Source organism: Molothrus ater, chromosome 6, assembly GCF_012460135.2.
Source record: "Molothrus ater isolate BHLD 08-10-18 breed brown headed cowbird chromosome 6, BPBGC_Mater_1.1, whole genome shotgun sequence".
Lineage (NCBI taxonomy): Eukaryota > Metazoa > Chordata > Aves > Passeriformes > Icteridae > Molothrus > Molothrus ater.
This window is the reverse complement of record NC_050483.2, coordinates 26,451,421-26,478,727: the sequence shown is the minus strand read 5'-3', so window position 1 is coordinate 26,478,727 and position 27,307 is coordinate 26,451,421. Positions and strand designations below refer to the sequence as shown.

Genomic DNA, 27,307 nt, shown 5'->3' with positions numbered 1-27,307 from the left:
TTAATGTATTCAAGGAGTAAATGGGCAAATATTTGAGATATTAAGCTAATTTCACACTTGCCATAAACTCCAAAAGCTGCTCTATATTCAGGAGAATGATGAAAGAGTGCTCAATATTTCATCTTCATCTGTTCTTTCAGAATAAGACCAAAAAGCCTAGGCCAAAATCCAGTTGATTTTTTTTTTTTATTCCATTAAAATAATTGTACTTGCCCATTGGAATAATATTCCCAAAGTGGTCATGCTGACATAGATTCTCCTACAAGTCACCTCTTGCAATAAAGAAATGCATGCTAATGTTGGGAAATAGGACCTGCAGTAGGGGAAATATATGTGTGTAGATATATAAATTTGTAGGTATAAGAGGTTGTCTGCCTCAAATGGCAAATAAGTTTCTCAATATTATGGGAATGCAGTTACAATGAAAAACATTTACAATGTCCACATTTGTAATCAGGATAAGTACTAATAATGAGAGCCAATTGCTCAGTTCTGGTACTTCTGCTGAGGCATTAGATCAAGCTGTACTCGGGTATTGCAGTCTGTTGTGCCCTACTCTCCCATTTCTACATAGCAGAGATCCAACCTGCACAGCCAAATCTGTAACTGAGTCATTGGGTTGCATAATACTAATGCAATTAGCACAATCTCATGTGAATTATTCAGTAAATATTACAAAGAGATGAAAGGATAATACCAAGAGCAGGACAAAGAGTTAATGACCAATTACAAGGTGGCAGTAAGCACCTTTGACTTTCGCAGTTAGATACAGTCCCAGTTTCACCTCACTTGAGGGAACGACTTTCCAGTTGTCAGCACAAGCAGAACAATTTTGTATTCTCCATGTCTTCACCATGCAGAGAAAGCTTAATTCAGTCATTAATAAATTAATCCTTGTTGCCCAAAGGAAAAATGTCAGGATGCTATAAAAGTAGTTACGAAGTATGCGTACTGTGCCGTCCACTACAGTGTGGTTGTCTCTTTTTCCAAGGGCTTCTTCCCATGTGCTGTTCATCTTGAGGAGTGAATGACATTATTAGGAATTGCCCTTGGGCTGAATAGTGCTAGTCCATGGAATCTTCAGTGTGATCTTGATGGACGTGGCCACTGGCTCTGGTGTTACGCATACAGCGTGAGCTGCAGCCACTGAAAGAAGAGTTAAGGGATGGATGAGTTGTTGGTGTCCTCCCACAGATTGTGTGAAGAGACCACCACCTCTAGCTGGAAGGCAGCTGCTTGCTGTCACTTAGCATGGAGTGGCAGTGGGGAATTTTCTTGAGTCTCTTGCTCCTATTTCTCCTTCCCTTGCAAAAAGTGATGGATGTTTTTAATGGTGTTTTAAAGGATGTTTTTAATGTCCTCCCTAACAGAGGACATGAAGTTGAAACTTTCTAATTCTTCTTAACAAGATTTTTTAAAGGTAAAGAACTATGCTAAGCCCCATTATCATTTAATATCATATCACTATGTTTGATCTTAATTGCCTTATAAAAAAAAACTCAGAATTTTTTGATGGACTTTAAAGATGATATGAAGAGACTGCAGCCATGCCCTTCAGCACCAACTGGAGTCTTACAGAGCAACTGTTGTTGGCAGATCATGGATGTTTTCCATGTAAAATTGGTAGCAAAATTTTAGGAGGTTTTGGGGTTTCTTACCAATTGGGTGGCAATTTCTCTATTCATAGAGTTCTCCCTTGAAAACATGTGCAATGATTAACACAATTAAAATTTAGTATTGGGACATGGTGTTAGACATACTCTCATAAAGCAGTTTACCTCCAGGACATTGAGCTTAATGATGCCATCTCCATCTTTGTCAAAGGCGTGGAATGCCCCTAAAGTAAGGAAACAAAAATATGGGGAGTAGATTAGGTTACTGTGTGAGTAAAGATGATTCCCAGACAGGAAATCAAACAGCGCTCCCATTGTGAAATGCCAACTTGCACAGGTCTTCACTTGTGGGGTCACTTTCTGCTGTGTTTTTCCTTAGTCAATTCAAGGAGAAACACAGTGGTTTCTTCTGTGTTTCTGTGAGACAACTCGTCATCTTAGATTCCCTAAGCACATGTCTGTAATAATTAACACCCTACATAGAGGAAGTAGTGCTGTGAACAAACTTTACTGTATGATGGGGCTCTGAGCAATCTGGTCCAGTGCAAGGTGTCCCTGCCCACAGCAGGGGAGTTGGAACCAGATCATCCTTGAGGTCCTTTTCAACCCAGTCCATTCCACGGATCCAGGGCTGTGTTTGGGGGCAGGAGGGGAGGCAGTGCTTTGGGACCGGGGCAGCCACTCACGGAACATGGCGTCCAGGCGCACGAAGCAGCAGATGAAGCTGTCAAAATCAATGTTCATGTTCTTGTCGGCGTAGCGCATGGTGATGATGTCGTAGAGCTGGTTGTTCAGCCGAAACCCTGCAGGGAAGCAAAAATGGGCACAGCTGGGCCTCAGGTGGGGAAGGCGCTGCTCCATGAGGGGTGGGCCACAGGCGCTCCCCTGGCCCAGCCGAGGCACAGACTGGAGCGTCCTGCTGCAACTGCTAAACAAAATCAAGTAAAGCCGTAAGGAGCTTCACTGTGTCCAGCTGCCTTCCCAAACCAGAAGCAATGCTGTGAGAGGGCCCTTAGCACGTGAGTAACCTCAGGCTGTAAGTGTGAAGAGGAGACCTGCAGCCCCAGAAGGCCTAATGGCTCAGCTGGGCCTTCTGAAAGCAAATCAGCTAAAAATCAGAAATGCAAGGGGAAGTTGCTATAAAAGCAAAATTAAGCACTGGTCAGAAAATAGACAAGGAGGCAACTTCTTGGTGTGGTAGGACTGAATGCTGCAGCCAGTGCTGTGCCTTGAAAAGGTCTGTCACGTGTTGGGTACAGCTGTTTGTTGGCTAAACACACATCATGCACAGTGTATATGCTGTAAGGCTCTGAAATGTTCTCAGTTCTAAAGTCAGGGCAGGAGGTATTTAAGTATTTTCTCTTTTTACAGTGACAACTTCCCTGGTGAGAACAGAAACCTGGAAAATAAAAATGACCCATATTTCTACCACAGCAGGAGTCCAAATCCAGGTGTAGTTTTGTCTTTAGCAAAGGACTCCAGAATCACTGAGGTTTTGTAAAGCACAAGGTAACCATTTGTTTCTGTTCCTTGACCTGCCAAAACTGAAAACAAGGTGTCACTGAAATCATCCCAACTAGTTTTATAGTGATACTACAGATTTTCTGATCGAAGTGGTTCTCTCAGTCCCTTAGAGACCTTTTGTGGGGGGAGGCCTGCTCCCCAGGGGAAGAAGCATACTGGTGTGTCTGAGACAAGCAGGAAAAGTCCAAAGTCCCTCTTATCAGAATGAATTTAATTAACTGCAAGTTTTGCAAAAATACTTTCTTATCATTGTGCAGATAGAAGAGACTGAACCCACAGTGGCTCAGTATGGAAGAAACATTAACATGACTTAAATGCCCACCCAATTGCCTGTAATGCACACTTGGACATAGACCTGCTCCATCCTGGTTTCAGGGCCTGTACACTTAGGTTGAAAGTTTTCCACTGTTCTTTGTTTTTACTTAGACAAATGTATAGAATCTAGAGCTTAAATGAGAGTAAATGTCTTCAGCATTCCCTGGTCGCCTTGAATAGCAGGACCCTGAGTAGGACATCCTTAAGACAGCAAAGCATCACTCATTGCATTAAAGAGGAGCTGAAGAGATCTATTTGGCTGGCAAGACATACAAGGCTTGCCATTTGGATATTTGAGAAGCTCTGTTGGGGGAAAAAATATTTTTTAATTTCTCTATGATCTGTCTTTAAAAGGCAGCACAGTGTTCAGTGATCTCAGCCTGTGCTGCACCAAAACAAAACCAAGTTTCTTCAGCTATGGGCACTGCACAAGGGACAGTACCTGCGTCATTGACTGCGTTGCGCATCTCGTAGCTGTTAATGGTTCCTGAATGATCTGTGTCATAGCGCTTGAAAATTTTCTGGAAAAAGAAAAAAAACCACAGAAAACAGTAATAAAAACTTGTACTGCTCTTGAATGCACTCACTGAGTGGATATGTGCTGTGTGCCTCAGGCACTTGGAGGCTTTGCCATGTGCCATTGCTGGGCACTCTGGGTTGTTAGCACAGAGTTCCTCTCAGTTGCAAAGTAAAATAATTTAGATCCAGTTTCTGGGAAGCAAAAAAACTCTCCCCTTGAGACTCTCCTTGTTTGACTTGAGTTTATGCTGGTAATCCTCCCTCTTGATTGCCCTAATTAAGCTATTATTGAGGCCTGATTCTAGTTCCCATCATTCTCCTCCTTTAATTTGTATGCCTCTGTGCTACTCTCATGGGGGAAGGCTGTACATGGGATATTCAGGCTATTTGCTTAGGCTGTGAAGTAGGATGACGAGAGACATTACTTTTTATTTTTGAAGCTAATTCACAATTATTTTTTAGCTTTTCTTCTTGATGGAACATATGTGGAGAGTTCTAGTTTTTCTGTAGAACACTTGCACTGCAGAAGCTGTGAAGAGGAGCTGTGAAGATACCAGCAATACCTGCCAGCTTTTAATCTTGTCCCAGAGATGTCGAAATTCATCAAAGTTTATCTTCCCTGAGCCATCTGTCTGTGATGCAAACATTCAGGTAAAAAACCCACAATAGTTTTAGGATAAAATTAATTAAGGCTGCAATTACTGGTAAAATGATGAATGTAAAACTAGGTTGGGGATCTCCTCAGCATAAAGAGTTGATTCACCTGTGCAGTAAAACATTTGTAAACATTTTGGTTATTGTGTATAGCATAGTGCTTCAGGAGTGCGAAGAACTATTTCTACTTTGTGTAGAAGCAAACTTCTGGTACAAGACACAGCTTTGCCTCTGGAATTATTCTAAAAGTGCATGAGTAGGATGCTTTAGTAGGATTCTCTGAAATACCTCCAAATGTGAAGCTCACCTAGTGCTTTTTAAGACAACTGAGCTTTACTCTGGCATGAATCTCTTTCTGCCTTGCTTAAAATGAATTAAGAAATAAGCAAAATATTGACTAAAGCTCTTTTCAAAAATGTGTTTAGGCTTCAACCATTATGGCTGTGAGTTGTAGTTACACTTTTGTTCTGTTATATTTGAATGCACTTACATTCTCTCAAAATTGTGTTATCTCAAACTGGAAAGCCTAGGGTGGTTGTAGCAGAGGTAAGCACATAGCATCTTAGAGTGTGTTTTATTGCACTTGTTCCAGACAAGTTCTGCCTGCATTGCAAGCTGAGCACAGTAGAATATGTGATACATGACAAACTTAAAGAGATAAATATAGTACATTTATTGGCAAGATCTATAGTTATGTTGACTTTGTTTTAAATATAATAATGAAAAAATCCTGCTTTAGTACCTAATGTGGCCAGTGTCTGATACCTAAAGAAGAGTGTCATACTGACTGATTTATTCTGTAGCTTTCTTTTTGGGGACATCTTTCTCTGCCAATTATGTTAACATTGAGATGACTGGAATTAAGATGTGCCAAACCAGGAGTGCTTTTTTATTTGACTACAGACTACAATTTGCTGTGTTTGTTTCCCTGGCTTACTAAGTTGTGTGTGTGGTGGTGAGAAATGGTGAACTCAAGTGGTTTCAAGCAGTCCCTTTTCACCAGGAAAGGATACATCCATTAAAGCAATCATGCTGCGACAGGATTCCAATTCAAACCCTTCTGACCTTAGGTCCTTATCTGAAACAAATGGTCCCAGGTGAATACAAATAATGCAAATCAGCAAATGATTTTCCTCTCAGGTGTAACTCTAATCAAAGTAAAAGCCAAACCTACTTCCTTTGTCCAGTAAGAAATGAGTGGTAGAGAAATCTGAAAAGACTCTCAGTAATGTTACTGCCTGTGAACTAGATTTACTTTTCTTGATTTGTTTCATACAATAAAAAACCCTGAAAAACTCTAAACTAATTCCTAAATTACGAAGAAAGTCCAGAGTCTGTCGGTTAAAGTTTGCTAAACAGGGAGAAAGGTTTGCCTGTCCACTAGAAATTTTTTAAAGGGCATTTGCGGGCTGTGAGAACTGCATTATAGTCCCAGTGGTAATTCCAATGAATGCATCTGCTCATTTCTAGATTATCAGTGCTAACAACCTGTAGAGATAATCTCTGTGCAAAGTTCAGCTTGTGAAAGTCTCAGATGCATTGTCCATGGAAATGTAACTAGGAAATTTCTGAGTTTGAAAACATCAATAATTTTTAGAAACTCGGGGAGGGGAGTTATGCTATGTCACAGATTTCTTTGTCCAGGGTTAGTAAAAAACATGCTCAAACTCACGTTTTTTTACGACATTATTGAGAACATTCCTAAGTTCCTCAGCATTGATCTCCATGTCCTGTTGGAAATGTGGTGAGAATATCATTAGTTACAGAATTCTTTATGAAAAACAATTTTATGGCTGAATATGCTAAAAGTCTCTGGTCACTTTTCAATAAGACATATACATGTTTCAAACCAGAGGGCATTCTACTTCATGTGAACATTAGTCCAGCCCTTTCCTGAGGCTTCGGTACAAGGTAGACCTGAAGTTACCATACAGTGCTCAATAAACTATAACTAGAAGAATGACTGGTAATTTCAAGCCAGTCTAAAAGTAAAATAGTAAAATCAGAAAATTCCTGTATCCCAAATGCAGCCACTTGATTTATGCAGTTCTTTGATCTGTTTTTATCTTTAACTTCCCTTGTTAAGCATATACCAGAGGGCATTGCATTTCTAACTTGTTTATACTTGCTGTGCAAAGCAGCATCTTGTAGGAGATAGGAGAAAAAAAAGCTGAATTTAAGTAAGACTCCCTCAGACACAGTGAGAATAGTTTATACATACATATGAGGATAGCTGTATACTTAATGGGGTTCTTATTTGATTTTACTTATCTCAAAATCACAAAGAGAATTTGATGGGAGCAAATTCAAAGGAAATTTTGATATCCAATGTTTTGAATCTATGGAATAGTTGATTTAGGGGCTGTTGTGACCAGGCTGCTTTGAGGGCAGAGACAGGTATTTATTGCATACTCACATCCCCTGCAATCTGTCGGAAAATATTCCTGAACTGTTTTTGCTCTTCGCTCTCCTCGTGAGCTTTTGTTGAAGAACGCTGAAAAGAGACAAGCAAAGAAGAGATACATCCTGAGCCCAGTGGAAAAGAGAAAGGGCCTGGATGGCTCACACCCTTGTGTGAGGGATCATCTTAGAATCTGGAGGCCTTTGGAGGAATGGGTTGTTCTCCCACTCCTTTCCCTATGTTTTTGTTAATTCTCTTCCTTAAAACTGCCAAGTATTTAACTTCATCCCATTGTTTTCTCTTCTATTTGAAGGAGACTAAATAACACTGGTAGTTATCTTCTAATTTTTTGTTCCAAAATATTGCCAAAGAGAAGTTTGGAGCAGAAGAGGCTTATCAGAGAATCAAAGAATGGTTTTGGTTGAAAGAGACCTTAAAGATTATCTTATTCAAGCCCCCCTGCCATGGGCAGGGACACAGTATCTGCCTCACAGCTGCTCTATAGCAAATAAATGACCATGTGAGAGCTCTTTATGATGGGGGGGGGGGGGGCTTGCTGAAGACAAATAGCATATGAGACAGAGGAAAATGAGGAACATGAAGCTTTCTCAGACACATGAAAAATGCAACCCTGAACTCTGAAGCTGATACTGAAAAGGGAAATGAAAGTTATAGGTAACAAAGTGGATTTCTTGGCTTATTTCTTGTTTTCCTTTGTCTAAATGCAGAGGAAAGTTTAGATTGGTTTTCACTTCACCCCCTGCATGCTCTAGCAGTCATGCAGCACCCTCCCTGTAAGCAGATGCTCCAGCCATGCCCCCAGATGTCACAAGCCTGGATGTGGGATCTGGCTGTTAGATATGTTGTGTCTCACCCCCCTGCAAGAAGAAATTCTGAATTTGCTACTCTGTTTTCCTCTTCTCTGGTAGTGAGGGAGAAGAGAGGGGTGCTGGAGCTCCTGGGTTTACCTGTCCTTTATCCTCTGGCCAACAAGGACTAGGATGGAGGTTGTGTTTGTAACAGAAGAGGCTGTGGTCATTGCCAGGAGCTTCTGCAGCCACTCGGGTGCAGTTTGTGCATGTGCCCTTCTAAAGCGGTGCCACCTCAGGGGGCCAAGCGGGGGTGAGCTGAATGTGGGAATCTCTCACAACCAGGATTCTTGTGTGAGAGAGCAACGAGGAGATTTTTCAAGCAACTAAATCCTCCTGTAGAGTTGTTAAATAACTGAAGGGACACTCTCTCTGTGCTTGTGCTCATTAGATCCACATAAACCAGATAAGAGTCATGTAAAGATTTAATGAGAAGCTGTTTAGTGTCTCAGGGCACCTCTGTGCCCCATTCCTGTGCTCTCCTCAGCCACTCTTTCATGCTAGCCAGACCAAGCCCTATTTCCCCCTCTGCCACTTGCTGCAGAAACCTTTTTCTCATCTGCTTGGGTTTTTTCACCATCTTTGCCATCATTTTCTTCTGCTGTCAGCTCCTTATTGCTGTTTGCTCTGTCAGAAACGAAGATGATAGGCTAGAAGAAGAGAGCACAAGAGAAGTGGAAATTACAGGAGAAATAGTGGAAAGGAAAATATTTGGTTACAAGCATTCTGTGGAAAGTACATGCAGCAACAACTCCTGCTCTTGAAAGTATGATGAGAGAAGCCATTTCTTGGAATGAAAGAAAAGAAAGGATTAAATCAAAAGGAGGAAAAATTTCTGCAGTTACTGCTCTTCTCATGCTAAAAAAAGCTGCAGAAATATTTTTGCAAAATAGTGCAATTTCTGGGTCCTAGCTTTCCTTGTGAGAAAGACAGTCATTGAATCTGTTTGGTTTGTTGTTTTTGTTTGGGATTTCTTTGTGTGGTTTTGTTTTTGTTTTGGTGTTTTAGTTGGTTTTTGGGTTTGGTTTTTGTTTTTGTTTTTTGTTTTTTTGGTTTTTTTGTGGGTTTTTTTTGGTGGGGTTCTTCCCCTGTTTGTAAGCAAAATAGGCCTCCCAGATTCTCATCACACAAACTGATGAACTTGCCCCTCAAGGACAGTAGCACTGAAAACAAAACAAATGTGCATAGTACCCAGAAAAGGAGTTGTGTAGGAGCTTGTTAGTTATGTGAAGCATATGTTCTTTATCTGTACTCTGTACTGACTCTTGAAGCACTCAGCTGTAAGCAGCCAACAATTTGCAGTTGTTCTGCTTTGTGCATTTAAAACAAGGAAAAACTGCTACATGATGTGAATGTATTACTCTAGAGTATTAATTACTATCAGCCTCTCTTGGGATTAAAATATCTGATTACATTTTCAAGGTCTAAAATATGTTGTGTCAAATCAAAAATAGAACCCAGGACTTTGGTGAACAGAAACTTCAGGAAAGAGGAGTGGCTGCTGCACTAGCTGGTGGAAAGCAAGTGTGAGGGCACATGTCTGGAGAAGGGGTGCTTTTCACTAGCAAAGGGTGTCAGGTTGTCTCTGGAGGGGCAGGGAGGAGGAACAGTTTGAGCAACCCAGAGGACTGAGCTGAATAGTTTGTTACCCTTTCACCACCCCTTTGAGTGGGAGGGGTATATGATGCTAATCCTATTTCATTAGAATCTCAAGTAGGAAGACAAAATCTTTGTTGCATGCAAATGGCCTCGTATCCAGCACCCTTCATTAACTAGGTCAGTTTCCAGACACAGAGAAAATTATAATAGCAAGGAACTCTGTCCCTGCTCATGCATTGCACATGCTCTTTGCCCTGCTGGCACTTAGCACATTGCACAGGTACTTACCTTGCCCTTTTTCTTCTGTGGGAAGAGACAAAATTAAAAAGTGCTTGATCAGATTATGCAGCACTGAAGGCAAACTTTATTTTTTTTTCCCTTTCTCATGTTTATTTTTCCAGTTCCTATACTCATACAAATTTTCCCGTTTCCTATATTTATAGAGCTTTCAAATCACTAAAAATGAGGGAATATACACTCACCAAGAAATGGCATACTGAAGGAAACACATTGCAGAAACCATAATAAAACTGTGTCTCATCTCATCTGGGGCTTTGTCTGCTTGAATAAAATCTCTTTAGTTCTGAGTATTCCTTTTCTTTTTCCCAACCTGCCAGTGTTGGGGAGATTGAACTTCTATGCCCATAGATCAACGATATCTGACAATTTGATTCCCTCACATCTGGACAGTTGTTTTTCACTATGACAGCAAAGAGAAGGGGAACATTTCTGAGCAAGTTTTGATGGAGCTCAGTTCTGTGCAACAGCATTTCCTCTGATTTTTTTTTTCAAGACTTATTGTATTGTTTGCTGTAGTATATTCCCACAAAGATGTGTAAAAATCTCCAGGGGGGAAGAGTTAGAATTTGCCATGGATGCTATTTTGAATCAGAGTGCTATTAAGATCCCTTTTCAGAAAGCAGGTACTTCAAAATAAGGTAGTTTTTTCTTTATGAGATGAGACACCAATTTCACAAAGAAAGTATTTCAGGGCACAGAGCTAGGCCTCCTGGTAAATGGATAATCTCCATTGATGGAGACAAAAACAATGCTTAGCATCCAGCTTCTCTATGCCAAGACCAGATTTCAAATCTGCAAAAGCGTTTTGGCCTGAATCAAGTTGAGAAAAAAACATATATAAATCAAGTGTCAACAGAAGTATCTTAATGAGAAAAAAGATGAGAATTAGATAAAGGTTCTGTCATGTAGCTGCAAATGATTTCCTGCTGTCGGTTTCCCTAGGTATCATGTTCCTCTTCTCTCTACTCCTATACACAAAAGAGGACCAGGACAGTACTTACCAATGGACGTTCTGCCTCAATCATGTTTTCAACCTCCCTAAGTAGGAAGCAAAAAACAAATAAATCAGGAAAGTGACTGTTCCTAAAGTTGCTTGTTTCTTTAGGTGGTTTTTAAGCACCCATTCAAACTTTTCAAGCAGCCAGTGGTGTGGGCTGGCCTCCAGCATTACAGCTGCAGGCTTTAGGAGCAGCTTTTTCCCTGTTTGAGCTGAACATTCCAAGTACCATTTCCAGGACAGCTGCCACCTGGCTTACTCCTGTAAAGAGACTTTGTAACAGTGAACTGGAAGTAAAACAGAAGTTCTTTGGCCTTAGTAAATGCCTAATGGTTTCTTTGCAAAGGATATCCTGCAAGCAGTAAGCTTCTCCAAAGACAATTCAAAGCAGGTTCTTGTTAATCTATAAAGTAAACTTGTGGAAACGAGTTTGCAGCTTGGAGTTTCCAATGAGGTTAACAAAATAAAAAGCAGGGTGTAGCAAACTGATAACATGACTGTAGCAGCCTAGTGAGGTCACTCCACCTATATGGCCAAATAAATGGCTCTGCAACTTACTCTGAAAGACTTCTTTTTTCTGAGAAGACTCTGAGGATGAATTCTCCCTCCTGGTGGGGGTCATATGTCGATGGAATGATGACGTACTCGCTGGGAGGTAACCGGAAGCGCTCAGAGATTTCTCGCATGTTTATGTAAGTCTTACTTCTAGCTTTGGAGGCATTGTAGAGGAAAAAATCCTTCTGCAAGTGGTGCTTAGTACCATGCATCTGCAGAACAAATGAGTCCATTTGTCTTCAAGGAAGTCTTGCCCATTGCCCAGGTGGGTTGCCATGCGGGCAATGCATGGCTGGGATAGAAAACACAGGAAGCAGCAGCTTAGCAAGCAGGGAGCTGAGGACTGGTGGTAGCTGGTGGCAGGTACAGAGTCTGTCACCTTTGAGTTGCCACTGACTGTGTCTAATTGGCTTCTGAGGGCTGCTCCAGGGCCCACCTGCAGATTGTGTGGCTGACTTCTACTGTGTAGGCACTTGTATCTGACTCTTTTGCTAGATGCTGGGTTGTGTGTAACCAAAGCTCAGCCACTTTCCTTGGAGGATGCATGGCAAGGAACAGTGTACACGCAGAGTGGTAAAGTGAAGGTGCTTTCAGCATAAACATGTCCTTGTCTAGACAAAACATGAGTTCTGTATCAGCTAAACAAATGTGATAATCAAACATTACATTAGTTCAAATATGAAAATTAAGCCAAGAATTGTGGACTAAACACACTTGCAGGCTGTTTTTTGCAGAAATAACCATCTGTAAGATAGTTGGCAAAGACAACATTCAGATTGTCATCCTCATGCTTTCCAGGTAACAGCCTTCAGATGAGCTTGTTAGCAAAACTTCTGACGCCAATGATTCAGCTACTGTCAGGCTCAGAAAAAATGTAATCTGTGTACTTTTGATAAGCTTTCTTCAATGTCTGAAAATACCATAATTTTCTAAACCATTCTAAGACTACAGAGAAAACTCTGTGACTGCAGAATGTAGGCCATTTATATTATTTTTAGGAGGAAATGCAAGTGGCTTAGGGTGGTTCTGCATGGAGTGCAGAGGCTAAGCCCTCACGGGCACTGCTTCCTGGGTCTCTGACCAACTGTGCAAGTGATGGCCAGGTCACCACAGAAGACAAAAGAAGCATTGATGAAAGGAAGGGTCCAATTGAAAATGGGGTGCGAGTGAGAAGGAACTAAAAATTACTCACAAAATATTACTAATAAACACTCAAAGCAAAAAGGTTAGCAGTTCTACTGCTGTTACATCCCTGAAAACAAACTTGACTGGACAGTCTCCTGCTGACTTACTGCCAGGCACTACAGTAACACTAGCTGTGGGTATACACCAAGATGTCAATCTGGCTCCGTTCTGTGCATACCTCTTTGGGCACCTTAGGGAGAAACAGAGAGAAGAAACAGTCAGAGCTGCAAAGGGAGACTACATGTTTATAGGTCACACAGAAGGGTATTCAACTAAAGTTCTGAGGACACAGTAATTAAAATGCCCTTAGTCAGATAAGCACTTTTCCTCTTCCTTTCTAAGTTTCTTGACTTTTACATGAAATCAGCTAAAATCTGAACCAAATGTGTTTGTGCAAGGGACTGAGTAAATTGACTTTTTCATCAAGTCAATAGCAGGGACAGAGGTTAATTGCTATGTATGAGCCTTGGATGTCTGTTTCCTTTTTCACACTCTTCTGCCAATGAAATGCTTAGTTTCAGAAAGGGCAAAAGGGAGATTGAAAAATATATGTGAAAGAATATGCTAAAATCTGGCATTAGGTCACTATAAAAGCCTAAAAAGTGTCTGACTTAATCGATGGGTAAACCCTGACATTGCTGTTGTATGAGGAGTTAGGAAGAGTTGAATTTCCTTCCTCTCTTCCAGATTTTCTGACTCCCTTGCAAAGCAAAAATTGCAATTGATGAAATCAGCTTGAATGATTCAGTAACTCTCTTGGTAAATACATACTGTCAGGATTTGTGTCCACAGTGCAAAGAGCAAAATCTAGAGCTGTTACCTCATAGATGGCAAAGCCAATGGTGTACAGGTTGGCTCCCAGCTTGCGCTCTTTCCTCCTGTTTTTCTGCATGAGTGCGACAAGGAAGCTGCAGATAACCTCTTCATCCTCAGGATCATCATCTTCCTCCAGGAGCTTCAAGCGATACTGGGGATTGGTCCAAAATGTATCTGTGAAATCCCATCAGCAACCCAAAGAAAACATGTAAAGCTTCAGTCTTCTAATGATGCTCATGATCAAAGAGAACTTTTAAGTTCCCTGCCTATGGCTCCTGAGGGAAAGGTTAAAATTGGGCTGAGACATACATGGGTTTTTTTGCATATTATGGCTGTTACTTAATTCTAACAACTGCATTGCAAAAGAGGATCTATGGAGAACTGTCATCTGATAAACCTCCAAAGTCCCTAAAGCTATCCCTAATCCACAAAAGTGAATTTCCCAAGTGAAATCTAACTGTTAGGGTGAAATTCATCCCTTTTACTTGGGGCACTGTGAAGTCACTTGAACAATGATTTATCTTTGCCAGGGCTGCCTTTTGGGCTTACCATGTTCTGTTCCAGCATAGTGACAGAAGATGTCCAGCTACCAATTTCATGCCTTGTCCACTGAGAAAGCAAGGCTTTTCCTATGGCTGAGCACTAACCAGGTTGTGGTATGACTTAGCCTTTGGGATCTAACCTAGTCCCCATCAAAGAGGCTGTATCCCTAAAGACCCTTTGCTCACCTGGATAATTGCGGCAGCCTCCAGCTGAGCAGCCTCTCACCCAGCGTCCTTCATTAACTGACACGGTCCAGGTCTGGAATTTATCCACTTCCAGAGCATCAGGTGTGAGGTTACAGATCTCAAGCTTTGTGAAGTGCCTCATGAAATCTTGAAATGATATCCTGGAGGAATTGAGGGGAAATTGAACCCAAATGCATTTACATGGTTGGCAGTTGTCTGAAAGACCCTGGGGAGGTGAAAGACGGTGACCAATAGCACTGTCAGTACTGGGACAAGTTTGCAACATGAGTGCCATGTTCTCCAAATGCTCTTGGTCTGCTGGTTGGTGAGTTACCACAGGTACAGCTCCAGACTCAGGGAAACTGAGCTGACAGGACGGTAAGTAGGAAGGGTGATGGAGAGCTTGTGGAAGTGTAGCATAATTAGAAATACTGTGCTGATGGCACTGAATAATCTCTGGTGGGAAAATGGGAGGATCACAGAGCAGGGTTTATTGGGAATATGAAGGGGAGCAGAGATCACTGCAATGGTTTTAGCAGATTGGTAGTAGTGCAGTGGCATTCATTTTTGCTGATTGCATATTTCCTAGAGAAACTGATGCTCTCACCAGAACTCCCCATCCTCCACAACCTTGTGCTGCAGGCGGATTTTCTCTTCTTTATTAACAGAGTCCCACTCCTCTGACCTTCAAAGGAGTAAACAAGTTAGCTTAGGCTTTGCAATACAGTTTTCATTAAAGTTTCTACACTTTAGGCTTACAGAGTGAAAAATCAAGAGTCATCTTGCTACCTCCACCTAATTTTTCCTTTGTAAGCCCTGCAACAATTCGTTCTCAATGCTATCTCTTCTCTATATGCCCAACAAAAGAAGCAATTGTTCTACTTCTCTCAGCCTTCCTCTTAGAATTCCTCTTAGTAGCTCTCAAACATTTGCTGAACTGTGTTAATTTTACTTAGCTTGAAGAAAAAGGTGTTTGCAGATTATAATTGTTGGCATACCTATTGAAATTCCTCTAAGGAAAACACTGACATCTTGCTTCATTCAGTTTTTTCATAACCTAATTTCCATTTATTAAAGCCTCTCTTACCATCTTATTAGGTACTCTTTTCTTTTTTACAGCTTCAGCTAAGCACTCAATGAACTTCAAAATTCAAAGACAATTCAGATACCTCATCACTGAATATTAGGATTATGCAAAAGCTACATAAAGGCAAATAAAGCTGCAACTTCTTTTTCAAATCATGTGAAGCTCTGTTTTACTCACTTGTCACTCCAGGCTCCATTCCATTCCACCTGGCCCCAGGGGTTTCTCAGCCTTACCAGACGTATTTTTTCCCCTTTAAATACTGTCTAATTGAAAAAAGAAGGCAACAACAATAGATTGAGAGTTGGTTCAAAAGGAGATGTTCTGCCTGTCACCACACCCTTCATGATGGTGCTTTCTGGGCCATACCCCAGCCTGATCTTCTTGGGGTGGCTGTGGGAAGGCTGTAAGACCAGGAGGTGGCTGCCTATAGCCACCTTTGCCCAAGTGGGTGTTGCCCAAGTGACCCAAACTTGGATAGGTTTCTTTGTCCACAAGATTTTAACTTATTTGAACGTAGTTTTGTTTCCTTGGCTCATAATTTGTTTCGCTTTTCATGCCTCTCATGGCTTTGGTGCCGTGCGTGGGGCCAGGCCAGCAGTGGCTGCAGCTGCGCACAGCTGGAGGGGGGAGCGGGGCACGTACCTCTTCCACAGCCGTCACGGAGTAGGCGTGCCCTTTGACGAGCCCGCAGGACATCCGTGTCTCGTACTGCATCGGCATTATGGTCTGTCGGACAGAGAGAAACACCCGTGGGACTCACAAAAAGCTCAGCTGCCTGCTCACGGGCAGGTGCTGCCACCCAGGGCTTTCACAGGGAGGGTGACACCGTTCAGCTGACTAGATTTTTTGCCTTGTTCTCCTCTTTGTGTTTGTCAAAGCAGTCAAGCTAAGCGCCCACAGAATTCATGTTGATAGTTAGAAAGGAGTGAAGTATGAACTAAAAATGGAAAAAGTTGATAATATCAATTGGAAAGGACGTTTTCTGGTGTCTTTTTCTCTTTTGTTTAGACTATTGCTTTTTGCACTTGGAACATGGCAGGATAGAGCATTCTTAATCAAATAATTAGTTTTTTGTATTAGAAGGACTGTTCAGCCTTTTCTAGGATGGTATGTTCTTGTATGGCTCTGTAAGGTTACTACACATGAACTGCTTAAAAATCAGAGCAAATCAACACCTAGAATACTCTCCTCTGTCCACATGGCTGCTATCTTATCACAATGACATTTAAACACCCTATTTAATACACTGGGCCTGCTAACTGACACTATCTTATTGCATCTAACTTTCAGGAAGGGCATAGCTGTGTTGCTCAGGTGTAAATATATTTGCTGTCTTAGTCATCAGCTTTTAGTGTGTCTGATGGATTTTTGCTTGTGTATCTGTGAGATCTGGAATTGGGAGCAGGATGGCAGATGCACACAGCCTGCTCTGCTTGTACGAGAGATCTCCAGTATTGGTGAGAGGAGTAGACCCTGCCATGTGCATGTGGAGCAAAACTTCTCCTCCTTCTTTATGTCTGTTGCTGAGAGATGCCTGCAAAGTCCTGTCAGTAACTCTGCCACCCCTTCTTGACACATCTAACGGCATGAAAAAGGCAGAGCTGGATCCTGGGGAAGAATTAGTGAGGTCACACAGAAATGTTCTCAGCTTGCACAGGGAGGATCTCATCCAAATATTTCCTGGATGTTGCACTTGTTTTCCATTATTTCACTTCAGCAGCTATTTGGTTTCTTTTCTCTTAATTCTGTTTTCATACTATAACCTCACACCTATTTCCTTTTTTCTTCATTTCTTCTCTAGTTGTTGCCATCATCTCTTGTCAGAACCCTTTTCTTTCTATTTAAGGACATTAACTTCTGCTGACCCGGACAACTTCTCAAAGTCCAGGTTTTGGAAGTGTTTCATCTGCCTCTTTCCACTGAGAGCCCTGATTTTTTTTTTCCTGATGATGGTTCAGGAATATGCAATAACCAGCAGCACAACAGCTGCTGGGGCAACAAGCGTAGAAAGAGTTTTGCAATCTTCTTTTAGTAGACAGGCACTGAGGAGGAAATTCTTCCCCCCAGACATGGGAGGTTTGGGCAGCCATGCTTGCAAAACAAGATAGTCATACCGGTCTTTCCCAAAGAATGACACCATTTCAGTCTTTTAGGAAGAACTAAATATGGATTCCAGAAGAGAAAAAAATCAGCTATTTCAGCTGCAAATGCAGAAGAAAGTTTGCACAACCAAAAGTTTTGAGTGATGTAATTTTGGAGGATTTTTCTTTGGTTTTGTTTTGTTTTTCTCCACCCTTCCCTACAGCCCTGTAAAACAAGAGATGTAATTTCATTGTCATGGAAATGCAGCTCCTTAAAGGGCATGGTATGACAGCTGCCTGACACAGAGAAGGCAGCAAAGTGTCCCTCTACAGATTTGAAAGCTTCTAAGTTGTCCAATATGGGATTTTTTTCTTAGAGGTTTTTAACATCCCTCTATTTTGCTAGACACTTACATGGATATGCTGGAGTTACTTTGTATTTCATCACACATATAAAACTCCAAATACTTTTTCTTTTCCTTGTTGGGCATTTTTAATGAGGACTTTGTTTGCAGTAATTTAGAAAAAAAAAAGTGTCACTAGAGCAGGCTCTCCTCTATTAATGGGTAGAGGACTCTGTCACAAAATAAGTTCACTAAGAGCTTTTTTGCCTCGAGCAAGAGCTATGCAGAGCTTGCTTTTTCTTTCTTTGACATTCCATGCACACTCAAGGATCTTGTTCTATTCTAGTATTTTAGCTTTTTCATTCTCTCCACCCTATTCAAGCAAGAGACTTGATAGAATCCACTAATAAATTTCTTGTTCTGCAAATTATAAGTGTGTGTCACAAGCCAACAGCCCTTTAACGCCTCAGTATCAGTGAAGCCCCCTAGTATCAGTCACTGTGCTGGAAAGCACTGAAGTCTTTCAACACGCACATCAAACAGCATCCATAAGAACATTTCATTAGTGTTATTCTGCGAAACCCAAGAAGGATTTAAAAACATAGGTGATATGTTTTTCTAACAGTTTGTAGATAAGAGCATTCTGAAGTCAACTCAGATTAAGTAAGACATACCCAGGCTGGCCTCTCCTCGATGCCCTGGTAGTCTAGAGTGGACTGAGTCATCTGTGCATTTTCTTGATTCTTCACCATGCGAGCAATCAGTTCCCCAATGGTGCTCCGAGGAGCTGATCCATAGGAAAATCCTAGGTCATCCTGGCACAGAGAATGGGAGAAAAGTATCATGGAGGAAGATGAATGGTAAAAGATAGCCCAGATTACTTCTCTTTTCCCTCATTATGTCCATACTTATCTACAGTGGTCAATAGCACTGTTCTCCCACCTTTACTGAAATATGGTACCCCATAAAGTATTAATTTTTTAACTTTTAAATTTCTTTTTTCTAATTTTTTTTCACCACAATAAGTGAAGACAGTCTGAAGCCGTGTGGACAATAAAATGTTAATCTGCACACTTAAGATCTTTGACATGAAGATTTGTGTCTTAACAGAGTTGCAGCATCCTCATACTAACCTATTTCATTGGCCTAGGGTCTTGAGGGAGAAGGGGTACTGATTTTGCTGATTGTACCTGTTCTTTCCACCTCCATGTTCTACTTCTGTTTATTTCACTTTTGGTACTCACTGTTTGCTAATGGCTGGTCTCTAGGAGGGATTACTCCATCTCCTAGAAATGGATGTTTTCTATGTGGCCTAAACCAAGCAGTTCCAAAGGTGGTATATATTTGGTTACGAATGGAGAGGTCCGTCTCCTCTTATCTGCAAAGTTCATATGGACTCACATCAATGGAACTGGCCATGAGGGATCCTCTGTCAATGGCATGTTTCATGATTTTATAGATATCTTTGGGGGCATCCTTTATCTCGTAGAACTCTGTGACTCCTCCAGTGAAATCCTCCATGGCTTCAGTGGTGTTGCCTCCCTTCAAAGCTTCATATGACCCATGGAGTCTTGAAAAGAGATAAAAAGAGATCTTTTACACAGGTATAGATACCTACCTATGTATTTATATCCAACTTGTGTGTATAACTACAGCTCTGTAAACACACATACAAAAACCCCACAACCCATCTGCCTGGTAACTCACAACTTTAAACTTCTAAAATCAAATGTAGATTTCTGAATGAGTAGCAAAACTTCTTAGAAAATACACTTTAACCCATCCCCAACTCCAAGGCACGGGAAAAGGCATTGGTGTATTCAGGTATATTCTCTGTGCTTCTAAACGCTGTATGCAGTGGTGTCAGCACCGCCCCAGCAGAGGGAGCGGCGCTGGGGAGCCCGGCACAGCCCCGCGGTTCGCTTTACTTGGCATAGGCCTTTTCCAGGAGGGCGCTCCAGAACTCGTTGCGCTGGGAGGACTTGGTAAAGACCAGCTGGTTGTTGTAGGTGGGTAAGCAGTCATCGATGACGACATCCACCCAGTCTCCATAGCGCCAGAACTGGTCAAAGGCAAACAGAAAACAACAACAACAACTGGATTGACTTGGTGCAGAGAGAGGAAGCCTGGCTGAAAAGTCAGGCTGAGAGAGGAGAAATATGGAAATACACTTCATAATGTGGCCAAAACTGATGGCTACTGTGAAGGAGGCAGCTGTATTGAATTCCTCTGGGTAAAAAGTTCCTTAAGAGAACCAAAGGAAATGTGGAAAGCAGTCAATCTTTTCCAAATAAGAAGTTCTTCGAGAACTTGTTTTGACCAGCTATTTTTGTGCCTAAAAGCAGCTGCTCTTGCCAAGTGCCCGTGTGTCCGTGCTGGCTGCAGTGCTGCATCTGAGCAGTGAGGCAGGAGCAGGCACCTGTTGCTACTCCTTACACCCAGGACACTGCAATCTGCAAATGCTTCCTTGCTGGGTTAATGCTCCCTAATTGCTTTTATTGGCTGGCCCTGCTGTGACTGCCCTGATGGAACAGGTTGGGGTGAGGCAATTCAATCCCTTTTCCTCCCATCTGTCACTCATGATTCCAAAGGGTGGGGAAAGAGAGAAGAGCATGCAAAGAGCTGAGCTTTGGGTAAATGCATATGCTCACCACTAGACGGAGCGACTCACCTGGAAGTGAAAGATTCCAGCATAGTTTTGTATAAAGGACTGGTCATGAGGAATGACTCTACAGAGTAGTTTTTTATTCAGCGTCAGGCAAGCAATGGCAGCCAGAAACCAGCAGTTACCTGTAAATGAGCAGAAGCAGCAGACAAAATGAAGGGAGAGAGCACTTATAAAGGGAAAACCTGAGATCTTGCAAAGTGACATGTTAATTCTCAGTGGAGCATGATTGTCTGTGTTCTGCAGTACTTTAGCACTTTATCTGTTTGTGCTCTAGAAATGCTCATGGGCATTGTTCATGACTGGGTACACACAGGCTAAATAGATGATATTCCATGTACTTTGGAAAAAGCCTAAAATCTGATAAACACTGTTACCTGCATTAAGAATTCCCTGTGGCATGTGAATCTTTCACTAAAAGTTCTTGCCTAGATTGCTACTAAGCAGATGTCAACAATTTGCTACAGAGCAAAGGAATCACTGAGACAGAGGATTTCAGATATCACCTTAGAAATTAAAGAAAATTAATGGAGAGCTAAACCATGATGTAGACTTTAAAAAGTGCAGAGTTGAAGTAAGATTTTCATACCTAATTCTCCTTGGCAGATATCTGTTCTGTTGGCTCCACCAATAATAAACCGTGGATTCTCACAGATTTCCTGCAAAACAGAAACAGAGGGATGAGCAGGAAGTGTCCATAATGATGCCTGTTTAGCACAGAAGTAAAGTCAGTTTTAGAACATTTTCCTATAGGATAGCTTGTGGTATCAAAACCTCTCTCACAGTTTTCATCTGCAGAGTTTCACTGTGAAAATGTTTTGGAATCTGGATGTTCCAGACTCCAGTCAGAGTTTTCCCCATGCACCTACAGGGTCTAATATTGAGCCTGGGGTGCTCCCTCTGTACTGAAATGTGAAAACACACTGAAAGGAGAAGAATTGGGGAAAATATTTTTTCTGCACAGTTATGAAAAAACAAAACATTGGAGGAGGCAGGAGAGAAAGTAGATGAAAAAACTATCAGGTGACCAGACTAAATTATTTTAAAATGATCTTATGTCCAATTTGTAGTAACTGGCATGTTGGGGCATTGAAAGGGTTGAAGAATGCATTTCATTGGGAATGAACCCCAGCATTACTCCTTCTTAAAATTAGAGGATCAGATGTTTAGTTACAAGAAATAATCAGTTGCTGGTTAAGAGATTTTGTTCTTTTCCTCATGTTGTAGTATTTAATTGACAATGCTGCATTCAAAAATGTGTATAGATATAATCTGTCTCCAAGGACAGGAAGGTCTCCTTTCATTCTGCGCATTGCACAATGTATTGGGTTTGTCTGTATTTATACTTCAACAGAGTGGGTACAACATGCTATACATGTGTAAAAAGACATTTCTGCAGGGAGGGAAGGCAAAATGCAGCAAATGAGGTGGGACAATTGCAGGCTTACATAGCCCTTTTCTTACATAGCCCTGTATCATGAACAAAGACTGTGGAAAACCAGACAGAGGAAAACCAAGGAAAGTAGTGGCTATAACCTGTCCTACAGAGTGAAAAATATCCCTGCTTTATCCCATTTGTCATACTCAAATACTTGGTATGGAGAAGAATAAGAAGACACAACTTCTGGACACATCTCTTATGAGGGTAAGGAAAGAAAGATATTGCAACCTGAGGAACACCGTCCTGAGCAGCTGCAAATTGGGAGGAAGACAAAGTATAGTCCAAGAGCCCAATCTATTGAAAAATCTTAGGACAAGAGTAGGAAGGAGACAGAACAAACAATTGAAAATTGCTTGTGTGGCAGCATATACAGGCAGCTGATGCTACCTCTATAGTCTGAAGCTTCCTATTAATATCATCAGGGTGGCCCTGGACTTTCCCAGACCCATGGTCTAGTAGTTTTGCTTGGCTCAAACCCGCTTCTTTTCTCCTTCACAGTTATCAGAAGAGTTGCCTTGATGTAAGTATTTGGATTAGTCATATAGCCAGAGAGATCAACTTCTGCCACCTTCTCTACCACCAACCCCTGCAGGCACTTTACTTTCCTTGAGGAAAGGAATGGTGGGATTGTCCTGTTATTTTGGGCCTTGGTCAGCTGTTGGGGTCCAGTTCTGTCAAAACAGATGTTTGAGATGCCTTCATGCTTTTCTCCACCCACTTGTCTTTTTGAAAATATTCTTCCTTTCATTGCTGTGGTGCTCTGCTGAAAACTAGTCTGACATGCCAGGTTTTTGGTTTGTGTTTTTTCCAACTCTATTATTGTATTTTGACTCTATCTTGCTCTTATTGTAACTAGCTTTGAAATCCAGCATGCTGTGTTTTAGTTGAAAGTAGTCAGGTGCCACCTAGTTGTTTCCAAATATTAAATGTACAGCAATGTGTTACTCAGAGGCATTTATTGCATCTTGGGGTCATTTGTTTTGTAGGATGCTTGGTAAAGGAATGCAAAGGAAAGAATCATGCAATTGTCATATGGCCTGGTTTAGCTGTGACAGAAATGCTTTTCTTGCATTTCTTTATGCAGAACAGGTGTGTATAGCACACTGTGGATATGATTTTAATTTGTATTTCCTTAGTTCATCTCCAGCTACACTAGTTTGCTGAGTACAGCTGAAGTTACAGAGAAAGGTATCAAGGTCTACCAAGGCTGAAGTACTCAGTCAGCAGAGAGAGATGACCAGGTGTCCAAGATGCAGGTGGCAGGTCTGTCCTTCCAGTCTTCCTGGCTGAGCAAGAGATTGCTCTTCATCTCTTAGGTCAAGTTATCACAGAGAATCCCAACAGGCTGCACTTCACTGAGGCAATGATTCATCTTTTAAAAGAGCCTCCTCTGATCTGAGTGCCTCAGACTGCCTTGGTACTACCCAAAGGAGCTATGTGTTGCACTGGGTTGATCCAGTTCAGACTGTAATTTCATTACAAAGAGTCAGTTACAGCAAAGAAAACAAAGAATCCCAGGAAAAACCTAGTAGTGGTGCATGCTGCATTCTGGGAAGACATTACTTACGAGTCAGTTGGAAGGGAGCCCTGGAAAACGCAGAGGCAGCATGCAACTAAAAATGGCATTTGACCTTTGTTACATTTTCATTGGCTTTTCTTCTGTATCAGGAAGAAATCTGCCAGCCAGCTTATACTGCTGCAGCAAAAGGCATTAATTCCTTTAAAAACTGCCATTAATAAACTATGACATTCTAAGTAAATTCCCTAAACTGATCCTATCAAACAGAGAAAGGATCTTTTTCAGCCTAAGACAATTTGTAGCCTCATTATCTCTTGGTCTCTTGTGGTCTAGACCATGCTTTTAAATGTCTGTGCTGTGCACTTCGAGGCACAGCTCAATGTCAGACACCAAGCTGCTTTTAGAGCTTCTGAGTTGGATTATCTTCTGAAAGTTCTGCCTTGGTGGCACTAACTTCCATCTTTGCTTTGTAGTATGGCCTGCACAGGCACACATTTTGTGATGACTAAATTCAAACAGCTTCACATGTGTGCAGTAGATGATCTGACTGATTAATTTTCATTCCAAGCAAAATCCAGTAGTTTGTTGACTTGATTTTATTTGTATTCATTATGAAAAAAAGCTCCTCCTGGTGATTTTCTGGCTATGGAGAGGATCACCATAGGGAAGTCATTGAATGTGGTGGTTATGCTGTGACTTGGCTGTGAGTGAGGAGAATGACAATAGTGCATTTGAAAGCACAGTGTCACAGTAGAGCCTTCCTATCAATGCCCCAGTGTCATTAGACCCATACAGGACTGCAGCAGGACCTCTCAATATTCTGTGTTATATTATAACACAGACTTTTTCTCAGCTCTCAAAGATCAGTAGCCTCATCCTCGCTCTCAGCTGTGAGAAATTCCCACTGGCAGCATAGTTTTAAGAGGCACAGCCAGTCAGTGAGCTGCATGTGACCTGTTGTAGATGTAAGCAGCTCTTTGGGCTTCTCTTACGTGCTGTGGGTGAGCGAATAATTTAATATTTTGCGTTAACTGAGGGGGATTTAATTTTCCCTCTATGTATCTAAACCATGGTCTGCATACTCTGAACAGAAACACTGGAGGGATGGATCCTGCAGACTTTTCGCAGGGGAACTTCCAGGGCTCTCACTTGGCTTTTGTCTGAATTGAGTATTAGGAGATCTCTGTGCATTCATGTCGTGGCATGGCAGTCAGTAACTGGGTAGAATTACAAATACCTTTTTTCTGCCCCCATGCTAGGGCTGCCAGCTGCCCTGCACAGCACCTGTCCTTCCTGGGTAAGGGACAAGGCCAGCCCTCATGCATTTGCTGCCCTCGCTGCCGCAGAGGACAAGCATTTTGGGAGGTGGCAGAGGAGGACCTGGCCTCTGGGTAGAGGGGCTTTGATACAAATTGATAAGGTGACGTGACTAAGGTGACTCAGGAAGACAGAGAGTCAGGAATATGTTGTGTATTTCCCAGCCCTCTGTTTTAAGTGGGATCATAGAGCACACTGATCACTTGTTTATTTGCTGTGTCTGGAGGTATGTGGCACATAAAATGGCACAGGGAAATGATCTAGACTGGTCACATTAGGACATTCTCTCAGGAATTCTGAACTGTGAGGTATTTTTTTTTTCTTTTAGACTACATTATCATGTTTCATTCAACTATTGACCTGAATTTCAAAGTGATTAAAATTACCACTTTATAACAGTAAATTTTATAAGCGAAAGTATTTTCTTTCTTTGGGGGAGGGGGGGGTGGGAAAACTATTGCAATTTAACAGGAACATAAATTGTCCATATCTTTACAGACTATCACAAAACACAGCCTGTGCAATGGAGTATATGTGGTACTCCAATGATTGCTTTAACCTCTTAGTAAAATACTCTTTAGCCCAGTATTACTCCTGTTTGTGTTAAAAAAAAAAAAAAAAAACAGCTTTGGGTTTGAAGTGTATATTGTATTTTAAGTCTTGCATGGTCTCCAGCCTGTGGCTACTACATGAATAGTAAGTCCAAAGTTACATTTTCATGAGTGACTTAAAGAAATGTCTTTGGAACTAAGACGTGGTCTGAACCTTTCCAGTAACAAAGGTTTGATCTGTGCCTGCACAGTTATATACAAGAAGTCTGAGGTTACATTGTACATTTCTTTTGTTTTGATGCTTTCTAATATGACACTTGCAGTCTGTCTGCTGCAGGTTGCTGGCACTCATCCACTGTACTGCTGTACTTCTTTCCTCTGCAGGGAAAGAGAAGAAAGGGAAATCCCATCCCTTTACATGACTGTCTTGGGGCTGCATTTAAGTCATTCACATACATTTCTAGAGGCTGATGCAGCTGTGGTGATGATGAAGGAGTGACAGGGCACAAGTGCACAGGGCACAGCAGATGGGGGAGTTGTTTCGATCCCTCCACATTGCTCAAGTTGTTGTGACAGAAGCACATGGCCTTCCTCCATGTCTGTAAGAGCCACCCACAAGACCTCGTGGTCTTTTGCTATTCAGTTACACTCCTGTGGTCAGTTTTATCTATCACCACTGACTTTGCCACTGAAGCACAGATTTGGGCACAGGGGAAGTATGGCAAATATAAAAGAGGTGGCCAAAACCTGCCAAAGAGATGGAGCTGTGGAGGCTCCTGAGAACAAGACCCCCACTATCAGACAGGGGATGGCAAGGGTCAAGGCACTGTCCCAGGGGCTGCCTTGCTGCAGGGGAGCAGCTGCCCAGCAGATGTGACAGGGAAAATGTGTAACTCCTCCTGAAGTAGGAGGGAGAATCAACTAGGAACTGAGGTGTTAGTCCTCTGCCAGTGAGAGAGATAGGGAAAAAAAAAAGATGAAAAAGAATAGGAGGGCTGGCTGGGGAATACCCACAAAATAGGAAAATGAATGGGATTAGTAGCCAAGAGTGGGTCTTCATAGTGCTTAGAATACCCACATTAATGGTGAGTGGGACAAGCAATGCAGGAAACAATTGACTAAGAGCCTATTTGAGAACATAACCTGTCCTTTTAGTTTCACACATGAGAAAAATGGCGGAATACCAAAATAGAGGTTTAAGTGAAACAAAGTAGTGTTAAAAAAATTAAGCCTCAGCAAACCCAGTAACTGGTGCAGAAGGAGGAGAGTTTTTCTTTGGTACTTTCAGACAAGAAAATCCCAGGCAAACCATGCAAGAAGAAAATGAAATTCCCCATATCTCTTTCTAAACATTTCATTTCATCTCCTTTGTTGCTGCTGTTTTATTGTATTTTAGTCATTATATACACATTGCCTAAGCTTTCACAGCCCTAGCTGGTTATCCCTAGAGCCCAGGAGAGCTCTAAGGAAATATCTTTCCAGTTTATTCCACCTGCCTCTCCAGCACACAATTTGTGCAAAAAAGTAAGCTCAGGGTGTATACTTCAATTTACAGAAAAAGGCAATCAGCAAACATGTTACTTACACGTGGTCTTTTCCATTCAAACTTGACAGGGCTTTTCTGGCTGTAGAAAAGGGACGACTCATTTGGGGGGAAATCAGGATCTTCATAGAGAATGTTTTTCTCCAGGCACTTCTTGTGAAGCTCTTCATATGTCTTCTCCTTTACGTGGATAATGGGCTGATTGCGACTTATAATGGCAGAATAAATACCCCCTGTGCCCCCTCCTGCCCCCTCCGTAGTGCCAGCAGTGGTGCTGGGGACTGACCCAGCAGCCGTTTGCTGAGCCACCACTGCATTTATGGCGGTCGGCATGGGAGTCAGGCTGACAGCAAATGCTGAAAGACAGCAGGATCTTGCAAACTGGAAGGAAATTTCAGAAAAGAGGAAGTTGCTTGCAAACTGTCTTTTCTGTCTGTTGAAAGCCTTCTAGTCAAATTTGCAAGCCAGAAAATTCCATGTGGTTTTGTATCCTCCTAAAGGACAGTATTTTGTCATCAGAAATTGGAATTTGTTGCTTGACGTGGGACAAGATGATCAGTTGGCTCACTCCCGTATCTGAGTTGTATCTACAGCATGTGTGTGTGCTGTCCTGTAAGTGTCCAGAAGGGACAAGCTTTAACCGTGAAATCTAAAAATAACTACAGGCAAAGAGAGAGGGAAAAT

At 41.8% G+C, this 27,307-nt stretch overlaps 1 protein-coding gene across 1 annotated transcript; it reads right to left on the bottom strand.

The window, feature by feature from the left end:
• Window positions 1–168: 168 nt before the first annotated feature.
• CAPN3 (calpain 3) lies at window positions 169–27,307 on the bottom strand. Its single transcript, XM_036384982.2, has 24 exons — window positions 26,666–27,307; window positions 20,842–20,911; window positions 20,259–20,377; window positions 19,516–19,649; window positions 18,989–19,157; window positions 18,262–18,402; window positions 15,805–15,888; window positions 15,340–15,425; window positions 14,683–14,760; window positions 14,076–14,236; window positions 13,352–13,521; window positions 12,710–12,721; window positions 11,350–11,558; window positions 10,796–10,832; window positions 9,783–9,797; window positions 8,444–8,545; window positions 7,042–7,119; window positions 6,298–6,355; window positions 5,639–5,703; window positions 4,535–4,603; window positions 3,895–3,973; window positions 2,300–2,416; window positions 1,779–1,837; window positions 169–1,146 (listed from the first exon to the last, which is right to left on the bottom strand). The coding sequence occupies exons 1-24, from the start codon at window positions 26,954–26,956 to the stop codon at window positions 1,120–1,122; spliced, it is 2,430 nt and encodes an 809-aa protein (XP_036240875.1). The 5' UTR covers window positions 26,957–27,307; the 3' UTR covers window positions 169–1,119.

Excerpts from the sequence above, each read along its gene's own strand:
- CAPN3 (XM_036384982.2), bottom strand. The coding sequence starts at position 26,956 with ATGCCGACCGCCATAAATGCAGTGGTGGCTCAGCAAACGGCTGCTGGG. Across the intron at positions 20,378-20,841 it reads TATCTGCCAAGGAGAATTAG|GTAACTGCTGGTTTCTGGCT; the intron begins GTATGAAAATCT and ends GCTCATTTACAG. Across the intron at positions 2,417-3,894 it reads CAACGCAGTCAATGACGCAG|GGTTTCGGCTGAACAACCAG; the intron begins GTACTGTCCCTT and ends GCTTCCCTGCAG.